Below are 16,443 nucleotides of genomic sequence, written 5' to 3'. Positions count from 1 at the left end.
ACATATATATTGATTATACTGCAAAAATTAATATATATTATATTAAATTATTAAAACATATATATATATATATAGAGAGAGAGAGAGAGAGAGATGAGATATGTACTTTAATACTTACATGGGATGGGTGTGTGGGTGTGGGTGGTGGTGGTGGGGATGGGGTCTCATAGGTCACTTTCAGTCGTAAATGGGGAGAGCTGAAAATAGGGATTGACACCACATCATACACACCACGCCCTTACCCTCCAAGCGGGAAGGGAAACCCATAAACAATTCATTCCCTACTCCCTTTCTCTCCTCTCTCTACAACACTTTTCTTTCTCTTTCCTCTCTCTCTCTCTCTAAAAAAGTACCTCAAGAACTCCAAACTAAACGCTCTCGTCTCTCTCTACTACCCGTTTCCATCTCCATTTTGATGTTTCTTCCTCGTGGATAGCATGGGTTTTCTTGTGCAGTTTGTAGTTGTGTAGTTTTGTGTTTCGGTCTCTGGGTATTGTACGTAGGTGCTGAGAAGCGAGTTCTTGGTAGTTTCTCTCTCTAGGCAGCTGGTGTGTTGTTCTTGTGAAAAGTCTGTTGCTTTCGCTGCTCACCATCCTGAAATTTCACTGGTTTTTCTTTTCTTGTTTGGTTTTTTTGACCACTTCTCTACATGTTTGTAAGTTTATTTGTTTATTTGTAGTCCTACTGTCGCTAGCTTTTCTCGCCCTCCTTTTTTCTCTCACTTCCTCTCTCTAGGTGAAAGGAAGCGTTCGGCCATGGAGGCATTGCAAGAGGGTTTCTCCATCAGGTAAGTCGTTAAAATACTGTTAATTTCCCGGGTTTTCTTTCGTTCCGCGTGGTGGGTTTTCTCGATAATCGTTTGCGTCGTGGTGCGTTGGTGTTTGTTTGCAGAGGATATGTGTCGAGGATGAGAAGTGTAAACGTGTTGAAATGCTGGCCCTTCGATGAGACCACCAGTGAAGAAACTGTAAAGTCTTTGCTCCCTCCGATCGCTGTCAAGAAATTCACCTGGTGGCTTGATGAGCTCGAATATATGCAATTAGAATCGGCTGAGACCGTTAAGAGGTCTCAAAAGCAGAAGAAAAAGATGCTAGAAAGGGGAGAAACCTCTTTGGGAAATGAAGATGGGGATGCGGAGGAGTCTGATATTGATGTTGAAGAAGTCATGGAAGTAGTAAAGGTGAAGTCCTTAAGGGGTAAGTCTAAGGCTCCCAAGAAGAGGTCAATCATGGAGATCTTCGCTGTGGCACCGCCGGTTGAGAGAGTTAGCAGCGAGGAGGAGGAGGAGGAGGAGGAAAGCATAGAAGAAGATGGGTTTTCCAGTTCCAACAATTCTTATCATGAGGATATTAACTGGGGACTCAAAGGGAAGAGAAACGAGAAGAAGAAGAAGAAGACGATGGAGAATACGGATATTATTACCTTGAGGAAAGCAAAGAGAGTAATCAAAAAAATCAAGAAGAAGAAGGCCCAGAAAGGAGATGACAGTATGGATCTATCAGTTCCAAACAAGGTTTGTAGTTTTGATAATCATATCTTGTTTGCTATATATGCTAATTGTAAATGCATTAGATTGTTTAGTAGCATGAAATTGTACATCAGATCTTGCTGAATTTGTGATCTAGATATGTTATTTCCAGCATAAAATATAGAGGGTGTCTACAGTTTTCTCGATTCTTTATAGTTGAAAGCTTGATTTCCGGTCTCTTTTACAACGCTGTGCCTGAAAAAGCTGGTTGGGGGACTGTATACCTTTGAAGATGAAAGCAATAACTTTGTTTATTCTACTTGATTGTGTGGCAATGGGATTCAGGATAAAGAGATAAAAGTAAAAAAAAAAAAAAAAAACAGGAGAATGGGGTTCTCTTGTTAGGAAGATTGGAGCAGCTTAGGGAAGAGGTTATGGTACTCCAGCTGTGCAGTACGGGTTGGACAGAAATATTTTATGAGGTCGAAAGCGTTGTATATTAATTATGCTGTTTTTTTCTACTGTGTGCTTATGTTTTCTCTTGAGCAATCATTGTCATGGCGGTATTTCAATACGGGTGAGATGCCCAAATTTTGATCTTCTGCTCTCCTTATTATGGGCCTAAGAATTTAGAAAATGCTCCATTTTCTCTTTGGCTTTTTTCTTTAGCTGAGTTTACTCAGATCTTGGGAGGAGTACTTGTATAAGCAAGGGTTTTTGAACGTGAAAATTGGCTTTTACCGTGGTGGAATTGGTTAGCAAGCTGTGTGAAGGTTTATGAAATCAATTGCAGTTGTAGAAGGTGAGAACTGTGGGATGAATTACATATTTTATGAAACTTGAAGGTTTGTGAAATCAATTGAGTCACTCTTTTGACTTCTGGCCTGAAGTGCTTGTCGCAATTAAAAGATTAGAGCAATGTACCGTGTTTGCAGAATATTAGTGCTATCAAAAGCATCATAGTGATAATCAGATATTCGCAGTTCATGTTGTGGCATGAATATGCATTTGGATTAAGCTGTTTTTACGACTTATTAGTGGCTCAATTTGTCTAAAATAGTGAAGTGTCTTGATAAATACTTGCAAACATATAATACAGTTAAAATGTTCTCTCAGCCTAAGTGATTTTATGCAATAAGTTGTAGCTTTCTTGGGTCACGAAAGAGTGGGTCATTAAGATTCCGTCTTGATGAATTCTTTTGGAATGCATGTTTGCACCATCCTTGATAAGCCTGTTGAAAATCTATAGACTGGTGCTAGTTGAAGAAAGGAGGTTTCTGTAGCATTGCAACTTTATTTTCTTACTTAGTTGGGAAAACTCCGCCTGAACGAGGGAGTTAAATAGCCTGACATAAAAAGGAGCTCGAGTGGTGTTGTTCAGTAAAGTCAATGTAGCATGTTAGAGTTAAGTGATCTATTTGTTTCTAATCCATGTGATTACGTCAATCTAGTGGAGGATGATCGGCATACTTTCACGAAAGAAAGAGGCCATAGAGAAAATTGAAATCTGTATGCCGATCGGTTGACAGATTCATCAGTGCAGCCAATGCTTTGTTAATGAAATGCATTGTATTTTCTCCAATGGATCCTTCAAAATGAGTTAATCCTGAAAAGTGAAATGATCACAAGGAAGATGGTTGTAAATATATCTCAGTATATATGTGAACATTTTTCTGTGAACCGCATGAAAATAATGCCTTAGTGAAGTAGAAGGTTGAAGTATAGAACCTTTGTTGTGATGTTCACACATAAAATAATAGGTCTGAACACAACAGCAATCTACTAGATCACAATATCTCCACAGTTTATCAGGTCATGGTCCAAACGTGAGAGGCAAATCTAATATCTAAAAGCTAAGCTATAATTGTATGGTTTGTGAAAAGACCCAAAACTTACTGTATTTCTGTCTTGGTTGACTGCACAAAGATGAATTAAGATAAGGAATTGCCAGGTTTCGGAGAAAAAAAATCTTTTTATGTTATAAGTGCCCCTTGGCATTTCAGCACATTCCTAATTTCATTGCCCATCTGATATTCCAGTGTGGAATATGTCACTTCAGGTATAATTTATTTAAGTGAAAACATATATAGGTTTATGTTGTATTAGATGATGGTCTAATTTTGATTATTTGCCTCTGGTAGTTATTATATATGGCTGGTCTAGTGTTTTTCCTTTCATATACATCAGACATTACCGAGTTTTTTGTTCTGATGAGGAAAAAAGTATAGATTTACTATTCATGGATACATACTGGATTGTACATAATTATCTTTTATTTAAGAAATTTGACGGTTGTATTATTACATTATGAGGTTAGATTTTCATCTTGCCATATGTTTCTTAACCTTTTTCAGGAGAATTCTTTTAAATTCAAACCAGGAGCTCCAGACAAAGTTATTGGAAATCCAAGTTCATCATACAGTAAGGAGTTTGCAAATGGTATACGTGATTGTGCAGTGATCCTCAAGAGAAAACCAAGACTTCAACATCTCGATGCGGAGAACAAAACCATGTCTTGTAAAGCTTTTAAGTTGATTGAAGAAAACCAACATCCGGGGCTTCCTCTGCGCAGTATTTTAAAGATTCATACCAAAGAATCATCTCGATATCAGCCAACAAGTTGTATCTTGCAGAAGGCTTCTCAAGTGAATCGTTGTAGCACACAAAAGGCAACTAAACATGTTACTTTCTCAGACAAGGATGACATACTTAGACTGAGAACAAAACCATCTCATTTCATAGAATGTCTCGAGTTGAAGGAGGTGTGTGGCTCAGATACGAGCAATATTCACCATGCTGAGGGGCCGGGGAAAGATTCACCTATTCTGGGAACCAGTGGAAGTAAGAGTGTCCATATTAGAATGGAAAAGGAAGTCAAGGCTGGACCTGTAAGTAAGGAGCAGTTTGTTAGATGTATTGTTGATCCGACTTCCTCGACGACGCAGAACAATGAAGAGGAACTGTTTAGCAGATTTTTAGCTTCAGAGAGACGCACAGCTAGTGGCATTAATAGGCATCTGCCTGACAGTGGCTTCAGAGATGCTCCATGTAATCCAATCTATGCTCGTCCTCATGGATTAGCTTGCATGCCTCGGGAGGATTACTTCAACAGTCCAAATGTCAAGTTGGTGAGTAATTCAGCAAACTATACCCGTCGGAGACTGATCAAAGATTTAGGGAGTCCTAGTCCCTTATTTTCTCCTGTGTGTTTCAAGGATTATCAGAAAACTTATAAGGATACTTCAATACCTGAAGCTTCCTCACAAAGCACAGTAACTAATAATGCCCAAAGCACAGTAACTAATAATGCCCAATCTTTCCAGTTTCAAACATTTCCGTATTTTTCTCCCAAGGAGTTCCTGTACGCTAGTGATTCTCCACAAGACGGGAACCTGGCTGGAAATATTTGTGGGAGCAGGAGAATACATGACATACATGAAGATTTTGTCGGGTTGCCTCTCAATTCACAGGGAGAGTTGATCACATCGACTTCAAGTGTTAAAACGGACTTTAACCAGACGATGAATTCAAGAATTGGTGCTGTTCATGCCATTAGCTTATCTCTGCCAAGCAATGCCCTTACAAAATCCTTGGGTCATCACTCACAGAGCAGAAATTTGGATTGTAGAACATCCTCAAGGAACCAGTTGAATTTGTTCCCTATCAAGGACTATGTGAAAGAGAATCCTGTAGTTGTTATTCCATCAAGATTAGAAGATATCACTGAATCTCAAAGAGAGAGGACAACAAATCTTGATGCTGATTTTCTTAAAATAAATGATGATTCCTTTCACGACTCAATACAGAAGAGTCCTGGAAATGAGAAGATTCAATCAAGAATGCGTTTGATGGGTAAAGAGTTTATAGTTGGTGGAAGTGGCTTTCAAGGATTTGAGGATGGACATATTTGGAAGGATAAGCACATAGTTGACGAGCTTCATTTTGGAAATCATTCTGTCAGCAATGTTGTCGTACATGGTCAGAATAAACCGTCTTTAGCGAAATTTAGGGAGACTTTGTTTTGTCCATCGGAAGTTGAAGTCAGCCACCGATCAGAAGGCATGTATAATCTCCCTCAGTTTGATTCCCAAACTGGCTCGATATACCAGAGTGTTTTTGTTGCAAGAAAAATCGACCCTTTTCAGAAATTAGTTCCTAGCTTATCTCCAGGTACATCACCTGAAGTTTACAACAAGGAATGTTTTTTCTCTGGGCCCTTCATGAGTGGACATAAATCTCAGTTGTTTAGCCTTGAGCTCCCCACACAAACAGCTGGTCATCAGGAAGTATTTCCTGACGTTGGGCCAAATGTCATTCAACTGAAAAACGAGCAGATTCCTCCTCATTCTCAAGTATCAGCCATCAGATTTCCCTTCATGCACCCGGATCTTGACAGGCATGCCAAATCTTCTTGGAATTGGAGATCTTCCGTGAATCAGCCTCCATTTTGTTCAAAAGGAACACATTGGGGTAAAAATAGTCAATGCCTGGGACTAAGTCATCCATATCTGATGCCTGGAGCTAGTCATGGGACCGACTCTTCGGTGTCTCTTAAACCCGATGCTTTTTGTCAGTTCAGTCCTCTCCCCACCAGCTTTAATTTGCAGAGTTCTACAGCTCCAGCTTCCTTGGCTCCTACTTCGTTGCCTCAGCATACTGCCTTACCAGTTTGTTCTGTGCAGAAACGACATGGAAAGCAGAAGAAAAGCAAAGATCGGGTCAACTCAAGAATTGATATTAGAGTTCTTGATAATGGCAAGAAATCTAGAAGAAGGCCTTTAGCTATATCAAATGTTCCCTTTAGGTCCTTAAAGGTGCCGAGCTTGGGCTTTCATCAACATTTTCAATGTTCCATAGAAAAGCCCTGTGCTACTTGGGAGGGCAGTGGTCGAAATACTGAAACAGCATTTGAATCATGTTTAGCTACGAAAACAAAGACTATGATGCATGGTGAATCTGGGGCTGATAAGGATGAAGAAATAACTCACCCTTGGACGAATTCCTCCTACGCTGATACTGCAAGAACCCGTCCAGTCAAGCTGACTGCTGGTGCAAAGCATATACTCAAGGCATGCCAACAAATAGATCACAGTAACTCCAGTTCTACGGATTCAAGCATCTCTCTCTCTGAAACAACCACAGGCTTCAGGTTTTCAGAGTCTGAAAATTCGGCCAGTGTCTTCAGGTTTTCAGAGTAAGTTTGCCAACAATATATTAGTCAACCTTCAATTTTGTTCAGGATACCCACAGTCCACTTATCTAAATCAATTGGTTATGAAGCAGGAAGACTCCTGTATTCGAGTTGTAATATTCCTACTAAGGATTCAACATCAATGGAACAACTGCTATCCACCAAAGCCGAAGTAGGAGGAACTATCCAGCAACATATCTGATTCTTATGCAAATTATGCCTAAAAAGACACTGAGACTAACTCTTTGTTGAGCATAAGAAGATAGGAATGCCAACCATGAAGATCAAGAGCTGGAGCTATCGCAGAACTAATTCTGGTAAGAATCCACTGGGCTTTGTTGACAGTGCATTGGAGGCTATCCCTTTTGTATATTTTGTCATCTCCTTTCTGGAATTGCTTATACAGTATCTTTGTCATATTACAAGCAGTACTAATGCTAATTATGTGCACGGCTCAAAAACGGGAAAAAGGGATAAGATATTAATGCTGGACTACAAGTTACTTCAACTATTTGCTTTCTTTCCAATGTTTAAAATGGTCTCAAGTAAACTACTTTCTGGACTTAAATAAAAAATTCTCCATTGTGATGAACTTCTTGTACCCTCCTGAATAGCATATATCATGATCACTGTAACGAAACTGCTCATGTTTTTTCACTTCATTTTAATCTATTGGGAAAGGTAGTGTAGTTTATGATATCTTTGATCCTGACTGCATAAGTAGAGTATTTGTGTTAAGTGTATGAGTTTGTATTTTCTGAAACATGCTTTTCCATGTCAGGTGTATTCCATAATGGGTTAAATGCAACTTATCTCTCTTTGATAGGAAATGAAAACCCCTCGTGATTTATTTTATTTACCAAATTAACCTCCTTATTCTGAAAAATGAAGCAAATTTTCCTCTATCAACCATTTAGCCAGTGGGTCTTTTGGTCTATTTTCCGAAACACAGGTATAATTTACTATTTTTCTTCACAGGAAATTTTTTGTTCTTTTCCCATATTAAGGGGGTTAAATTGCAGTTTACCACTTGTTCAGAATCATTTATACTTAAAACCAGGAATTTTAGTGGCATGTGTCAAGTCCAGTATCCCTAACAAAGGCACTGTAGTGCATTCCTCCTTGATCTCTATAGCAGTGCCACTTGTATGCATGAACAGTTGCGGCTGAATTTGTGAATTGATGCAGTCATTTTAGCCTATTCCCTGAAATCACTAGTTAAGATTAGCCGAGCATCCATCTTCCAGAAAAAAGAACTAACCGGAGGGAAAAAAACAGGAGAGGATTATGACTTTTTAAGTGGGAAATAAAGGAGTGAAGAACACATGAGAAGAAGAAAGCCGTGAAGGCAAATGAAGAAAAGGAATCCACCTCACCAACAATTGCTGCAAATGCCTTCTTCTCATCTCAAAATCCATCCAAGTTAGGGATTTCCATTACAGAGCTGAATTCTGTCCGAAATTTGAATTCAATTCTAAATTTTTATGTAGGGTAGACCTTCTTTAAAAATACGAAATTATACTTTTTCTCAAAAAAAGTTCTAAGATTACCACTTGCATCCCATTCGATAATTCCCTATTTAAACTACATTTTTTCCATTAGGATTTGGACGAAAAATGTTGACGTTAGCAAAAATTGCATAATTTTTAATTTTACTCTACACTTAACATTCTCGTGTAATATTTTTCTACTTATACGGTGAAAATTTTGTACTTATTATATGAGAATGTTAAATAAGGGACAAAATAAAAAATTTATGTATATTATTTGCTAATGTTAGTATTTTTTGATCAAATCCTAACGAAAAGAAATTAAGTGTAAACAGATATTTTTCAGAAAGAAAGTAAGTTTTTGGCATTGGGATTATGCCTTTTTGTAGGTGAGAACTTCACAGATATTCTATTTTCATAGTGTTTTCGTGCATATTTCTCAGGCTGCACAACATCAGCAGTCATCTCTTTCATGCGCATATCCTGGGAATAGGACTATGGTGGGACGGTTGGGTGGTGGGGTGGGGGGTTTAGTGCCACTAAAAGACTGTAGCAAATCAACTGTCGACCACAATCAAATAAAATTGATTTAAATATTTAAGTTTTTATTATAATTAATCAATATTTATCATAATTTTATTTATAATTAAAGTGTTTGGCATACTTGTTAACTATGGCCAATGTACCGTCATGAATTTTAATTGTGGTTAATGTTTGTAACCTTGTTAATAGCTATTGTGAAGCTGTTTTAAATTGATATTCACTATATTTTTTAATTTTTGGTCATAGTATTTGATCATGGCAAATGGGTGGTTTTGGTCAGTCTTGGATAAATTTGGTGTTTGGTTAGAAAGAATAGATGGAGTAGAAGTAAAAATGGATGTGAATGAAACCCCTTCGGAATTTAGTTTTATTTCCGTCCAAATTGAGTGGAAAAGTGGAGGTATAAGGCCAAAAAGATAAAATAGTATATATTTTACTTTTATTTACTCTATTACCCATATACATAATTTTTCTCTATTTTTTTTCATTCTTGCTGATAGTACTAGTATATAATCTTTTAAAAAAATAACTAAATCACCAACAAAAGTGCTGATGTTTGAATTTAATTTTTTTATTTGAGGGTATTGATAGTATTTTTTATTTTATTTAAGTTGAATACTTTAGAATAAATGAAAAATAGTCATTTTGATGAATATTTTTATTAATAAAAAATATTCTTGTTCTTATTTGATGAATATTTTCTATTAACAATATTTTTGAATTTTTATATACTAAAGATTATTTAGATAATATTAACTTGTTTATTTTCTAATACAAAATAAAAAAAAAAGAATAATACATTAAAATTATAAAAATTAGTACTTTCTTCTCAAACTATTTTCTGCATACCAAACAAGAGAAATATCTAAGATTTACTCACATTTCAATCTTACCGAACAACTTGAAGGAAGACCGTTATTTTCTCCATCTCCTTCCCCTTTCACTTTTCCTCCTCCTTTTATTTCTCATTTCTTTTACTTGAATCAAACGAACCCTAAATACGTGAGTTCAAAATTGGCCGGGTTAGGAATGTGTGAGGTAGGTAGTAACAATTTTCATATATTATATCTCTAAGGATTTTGGAATTTCATAAAACAAAAAAAAGACAATAATTTGCAATAAAAAAGATAGTTACTACTTATAATAATTCAATTATATTTGAATTATTCGTTGTTTTCGGACCCCTAACCATACATATTAAGAATTCATTTGCTAAATCTGAAAATTAAAAAACTCTTTGAAGTATGACACAAAATATTATTTTCTCAAAACAAATTACAAAATCAATAATTTTGCAATTATTTTTTTCCATATTTGTTGGTAGAATTGAATTATGGAACTTCATTCATAGTAATCATATAGTTATTTGTGTATATTAATCATAGCTTTTTGATAAATTATAAATTATGAATTATTTTAGATATTGATAATTGATATGTTGATTTAAATTGTTAATATAAAGGTACAGATCAATTAAATAAAAAAAAAAAGAGTTTTTTAAGTAATCACACGAAAAAATAATTTCTGTCGATCTTATAAAACCTTTCAATTTTTTGTTTAATTTGAAAAATATTGATTTACTAAACATATTTGATAAATTTGTTTCTTATAAAACTTATAAAGAGAGAAAAATGTGGGGTAATTAATGAGGTCCAGCTTCGTTGGCGAAGTTGAGGTCCCATGACGTTAGAAGTCATGGGCTCGAACTTCGCTTTATGTATGGGATAATAATATGTGTATTGTTTATATTAAGTAGTAGGTGTTGCTTTGATTTAGTGTATTTGATATTATGATCATACTATGACCGTTGTAATAATTTATTAGATTTTAATATCCGACATAAATAATTATAATCAATTTATAATTTATAGCTCTTATTTAAAAAAGTAGGACTAAATCTATGACGAATTGCAAGAACTAAATCATGGGTTGAAATCATTAAATCCCACCATGTTTGAAGTATGTATCTGTACTATTTATTAAGTATCAACTCCATAGGATAATTAATTTTGATTGTTATGATATTGATTGATTAAAACACTCACTGATATATTTATTATTTTTTTAACAAGATAAGTCTGTTTTTATCAATTATTTCATGCTCATGAACATTTAAAATTAGTGTTTTTATTAGTTATTTATTTTATTTCATTAAATAGATATAATTAAAATTATGCATATCTATCGAGTGTGCTTCGTTCGATCGCAGAATTGAAACGAATTACCATTGGAGGATTTTCCAACATGAAGCTTGGTTTATTAGAAGAAAAATAGGGAAAATTCTTGGTGGGACCCGGTTTATTAGAAGCCAAGCCAACCACTAATATTACGCCATATAGAAAATTATTATTGTTTTAAGAAAATTGATTTTTTAGGTTTAGTGCTAAATCACGATTAAATTTATAATTGGAAAAAGATATTTTAGGTAGAGTTGTAAAGAGACTAAGTCTCTACAGAAATTCATGGTCTTAAATTACTCTCTTTCTTCTTCAAGTTTTTTTTTTTTGTCTTCTCCATTAGTTGAACGAATAGAAGAAAATCAAACATCTATAGTCAAGTCGTTGCCTCTGCAGGGTTGGCCTTTTGTCAATGGTGATGTGTCGAGCTGGGCCTCAAAACAAAGGCCAAATACACAGTTTTTGTTCTTGCCCTTGGCCGTTGCCAGCCACAACTGTTGCTCAGTCATCGCCATCAAGTCCTACGATTCGAGCTGAGTATATTGGCCATTGTCCATGGCCTGAGGTTCTTGGCCCTCCAGTAGTTTCTGGAACATTTGCTGCAAAACAAACTAAAGTTTTAGTGTTATTCTAAAAAATTAAAAAAATAAAATATTTTAAATAATTATTACTTATCGCCACCTCCATTGCCCTCGGGTTTCTCCAACCATCTCAGTATTCTCTTTGTAGTATTTTGCGAATACTCCATCTGCTTCACAGACCCGACCAAACTCTGTCTCCTATACTAAGAAATGATCAATTAGCAAAATATTTATAAATTATTAAAAAAAATTTAAGAAAATAAAAATTACTTACCATTTTTCTCTTGTATAAGCCGACAGAGGAAGATTCCCCGCACTAGACAATAGATGCCTCTGCGGGGTTGACCTTGTTCTTGGAGGACTCATCCTTAAAATCCGCACTAGCCGAGTATAGCTATAGCTGGCGCCAGACCTTAATTATTGGCCAACCAAACCGGTTTGTTCAGCTGACACTTGGTGATGGCGAACCGCTTTCAGATGAACTTACCTGCCCAATATAGAAGAACCGAAACATGAGCTCATCATCACAATTCCAACAGTACGTCATTTTCAATATCACAGAAAACATAAAAAAATTAAATTATACGACAATATAAAATTTTAAAAAAAGAATTACCTTCAAGCTCTCGAACTAAAACTATTGGTGCTCTAACGACACCTGCCGCAATTATCCCCAAGGATGGGGATAATGCCCTTGCATCACCGTATTGATGCACTCGTAAAATTTGTGATCAGACCTGAAATAACATGTTGATTAGTCATTTTCAAAATAAAATAATACAAAACAACAGAATAAAAAAATTACCTCGTGTCATCGAGGTTAATATACTGGCGTGCTAATGGTGGCGGGACTTCTGGTGGTGCTGGTGGTAGTGCAGCCCACAAATGGGCACGATCTTCCGCTTGGGGGTAATATACTGTCGCAATAGAGGTCAGTCCAGCCTCATCTGGACCGTGTGTGGTGGCTGAGGGGCCAACTGTTCAAGTGGTGGGGGTGGTCGGAAGCTGCTTCGGCAACCTGGGAAGTATCACACACTAGTGGTGGAACTAGTGGGCCACGATTGTAGCCATGGCTACGGGCACGACCATTTGTCCACAGCTTGGAGGAGGCGAACCACGACTAGACATGATCTATAAAATTATAGTAAAGAGTGAAAAAACATGCTAAGGGTCAGATTTATGTAAAAATTTTGGAAAATTATGATTATTCCAAACATCAGTCCAATGACCAAAAAATGATGTCGTCTTGTCTAAAAATTAGCGATGTTTTACTCTGTTGGATATATATTAAAACATATAGGAACATTTATTTATTAACGAAATCTTTTCATGACCGTTCCAAAGTAGACAAACGATGTCGTATGCATACCGTTCCTATTATGTTAAAGAACCATTCTTAATAATATTGCAAATAATAATTCACTTTTTAAAAAATAAATAAAAACTAAGAAACATTATTCTAGACACGTTAATGAGTGAAGAAAAGTATACAATGTGTGGATTAAGATAATTGAAAACACAAAATATTTTTCATGAGATCGATATGTGCTCACTATGTGACGTATATTTGTATATTCAACTTTGTTAATATTACATAGATATAACTAGCATCTTATATTATTGTACTACATATCCTAATTAGACTATTAAATTTTGATCAGACCGTTAGATATGATAAATAGACAAAAGACTACATTCGATGAAATTTGAACATTTTTTATACACGAATACTGAGATATCGTATTTGATTAGTAATAAGTGAGATTCAAAATGATACAACCATCAGTCATACTATGTGATTTTAAATAAGATCGTTAGATAAATTCAAATAGACATACATGTTTAATTTTGGAACTAATTCGGCTTGCCAATGTTGAGATATCTTAATTGAAGCGTACACTAGATATATTTTTTACATATTTTGGAACAATTATGAGTAACATTTGGAACGGTTCAGGATAATTTATAATTTGGAATGGCGAGCGAATGCAGTTAGGAACGATTATTTAAAAATATAATTTGGAAGGTTTTGCAACATATACCCCCGTTCCAAGTTTTAAACTTTCCACCTAATTTTCAAAAAGCGCCAAATAAAATTATGTTGGAACTCTTATTGGAACGGTCAAACTGAAATGACCATTCCAATGGTTGAATTTTCCTTCATGTTTTGCAGGAGTGGAACGGGTACTAAAACGATAAAATTAAAAACAAACCGTTTCTATTGAAAATTTTCCCAAAGTACCGGAAACTTTGGAAGAGTTTGTGCTGGAATGGTAATGTTAAGAAAAAAAAACATTTAGATATTATTATATTTTTAAAAAATATATTTAATAGAATTAATAAATTTAAATTTTGCATATACTCTCGGCTTGTGTAAGTGGGTTTCATTTTCTGTCTCTTTGATAGTTACTTTAAGTGTGCAAATGTCCATTTTATCTCTTTTTTGTCCTATAAATATATTTTAATAGATTATATATTATTACTTAAATTAAATTATGATTTAATCTAAATATATTTTGATAAGTTACATTTATTTATGGAATAAATTAATTAAGTTTCAAATCACCTACAAATATAAAATTTTAAAAATAAAATTTATATTGAAAATTCATAATAAAAAAATATAATATACTAAAATTCACTTTTTACATTCAAATATTTATATAGAATATAAATATAAATCAATTATTTCAACCTTTTTAAATTTAAATATTTATATCTTTAATTATTTTAATTATATATTTTTAGTTAAATTAAATATATGTTTTAATTATATAAATAAATTATATATTATTAATATATAGTTATATATTTTAATTATTTTATTTGTCTTTTATTTTTTTAAAAAATTAAAATAGTATTTTTTTCCCTCTTTCTTGCCTCCTCGCCGCCGGCCGCCATTGACTACGGTTATCCATCGCCCATCACCCTATGAAGTGGGATCATCGCTCAAACTAAGGGCGAGTAGCCCTTGATCTGGGTGATAGATGAGTGGTCGACGATCGGGGCCGACGCCTTTGAAACTGTGGTTGGTCCCCCCTTCTCGCTTCCCACGAGGTTCTGAAGGCGATGCATCGTCAATCATAGAGCTTTGGGGGGCACTGCATCGCAGTGATGCACCGCCGCCGTAGAGGTTTGGGAGGCGATGCATCGCCGCCCACCACAATGGCGGCGCCGTCCCTGCATCTATATATATATATTGTATAATTGTATATGTATAAATAAAAAATATATGTATAGTATATAGTATATACTTATATGTATAATTGTATATATATATATAAATAAATATATTTTAGATTACTTTAAATTTAGACTGTTCATATTTTTACTATTAGATCAAGGTTGTCATTGCAAAGTTACAATGGGTAATTTGATAAAAAGTTTTAACTTTCATTAATCCTATTTAACAGAAGGAGAGAATGTGCACAATTTTTAAAAACACAGAGGCTCTTTTTCCCACAGGGGAATTTTCAATTAAAATTTTAAAATACAAGCGAGTTTTATGCAATTTATCTTATTAAAATTGCCACTTCCATATCTAAATATTTTCTATTTCCTTTTATTTTTATAGCATTGTGGAACCAAAAATATAATGTAATTTTCTTTGAAATCAATCTTTAATGGAGAGAATGATAAAGGAGCCAATGGGCTAATAGGACTGAATAAAGTATGAACTGATCAAAATTTTGTATAATGTGGAACTAAAATTAAAATAAACACATCTTATTGTAGGACCCATGTAATTTTGCCACCATCAAAGACAAATCAGATATATGATGTACATGATTCGGTGTCGCTCAAACTCATGTTAATTACACGCACACATGACACGTCATTTTCATTTTTTTCAAATTTTTAGTGAAAAATATGTACTTTTAACTTTGGATAGATTTTTGTTTGAAATAAGAATAGATTTGAATTAGTCGATGAGATTGTAATTTATATTGGACCGTGGTGTTAAATTAGTATAATTCCAATGAGAATACGTATGCATCTGGTCCATGCAGCTTTTCGAATCGTTTTAGTTTCTTTGGTGTACTGCATCTGGAGGGCGAAGAATATGAGACGTTTCCAACAGATACAACGATAGCCGGAACAAGTGATAGAGCAAGTTATAATGCATATTAATAGTGATGAATAACTTCCGTCCCATTCAGATGTCTGGTTTATATAGGCTGCGGCGTATTTCTTGGCATTGAGGATTGATGAAGATGGATGCTTGTTGTACCTTGAACTCCCCTTTTTCAATTAACAAAATTTACGATTACAATATATATATATATATATATACATATATTTTCACTTTAGTTTGAAAAACTGGAAATAAAAACACCAAAAGATAGGTGTTTTCACATATATATAATATTAATTTTAGTTAAATAATAAAATTCCTTAGATATATAAGGATGAAAACTCAAGAGTATATATTAGGCCACATCAACAACTGGAAAATGTATTTCATAGTATACCATCCTATATATGTAAGAATATTTCCAAGAAAAGAAAAATGAAATGTTTTCTTTTGTTTTTCGTGAATTCCTCCCAAGCAACTTTACCAAAGTCTCATTCGATGCCATTAATAGTCACTTTCCTTATACCAAAATAAATAAATAGTCACTTTCCAAGTGAACTATCTCTTATCATCTCCCACTTTCCCCATACTTGATAAAATGAATTGTTGTTTTTGGGATTGTGAAAGCGGATACCTACACCCTCTTTTCTACACTCCACCCCACCCCACAACCAAAAAATAATAATAATAATTTTACCATGTTTTAAAAATTAGATCTCGACGAATTTATTGTGGCTATCCCCACTAAAGAAATCTAACTGTTACAAAATATTTCTTTCATCAAAACTCGTTTAAATATTACGCAACTAGATTAGCGTAAACTAATTATAGTTACAAATAAATAGTTATAGTAGATAGTCGTTACCGCAACTCTGCGATGTTTGGTCGCCTGTGGCTATAATATTTGTCACATTCCAT

The 16,443-nt window shown here is 34.5% G+C and overlaps 1 protein-coding gene across 2 annotated transcripts; it reads left to right on the top strand.

Moving 5' to 3' along the window:
* Positions 1-228: 228 nt before the first annotated feature.
* LOC105176840 (uncharacterized) lies at positions 229-7,247 on the top strand. Of its 2 annotated transcripts, XM_088877344.1 has the most exons (5): positions 229-655; positions 736-787; positions 892-1,513; positions 3,823-6,662; positions 6,752-7,247. In XM_088877344.1, exons 2-5 carry the CDS (start codon positions 756-758, stop codon positions 6,774-6,776), a joined length of 3,519 nt encoding a protein of 1,172 aa, XP_088733470.1. In that variant the 5' UTR covers positions 229-655; positions 736-755; the 3' UTR covers positions 6,777-7,247. The 2 variants fall into 2 exon arrangements, with proteins under 2 accessions (XP_088733470.1, XP_011098069.1); XM_011099767.3 differs by having other exon boundaries at positions 229-787.
* Positions 7,248-16,443: the final 9,196 nt, after the last annotated feature.

Source organism: Sesamum indicum, linkage group LG13 (genome assembly GCF_026168435.1).
Source record: "Sesamum indicum cultivar Baizhima isolate 11 linkage group LG13, ASM2616843v1, whole genome shotgun sequence".
NCBI classification, from domain to species: Eukaryota; Viridiplantae; Streptophyta; class Magnoliopsida; order Lamiales; family Pedaliaceae; genus Sesamum; species Sesamum indicum.
This window is presented reverse-complemented; position numbering and strand designations above follow the sequence as displayed.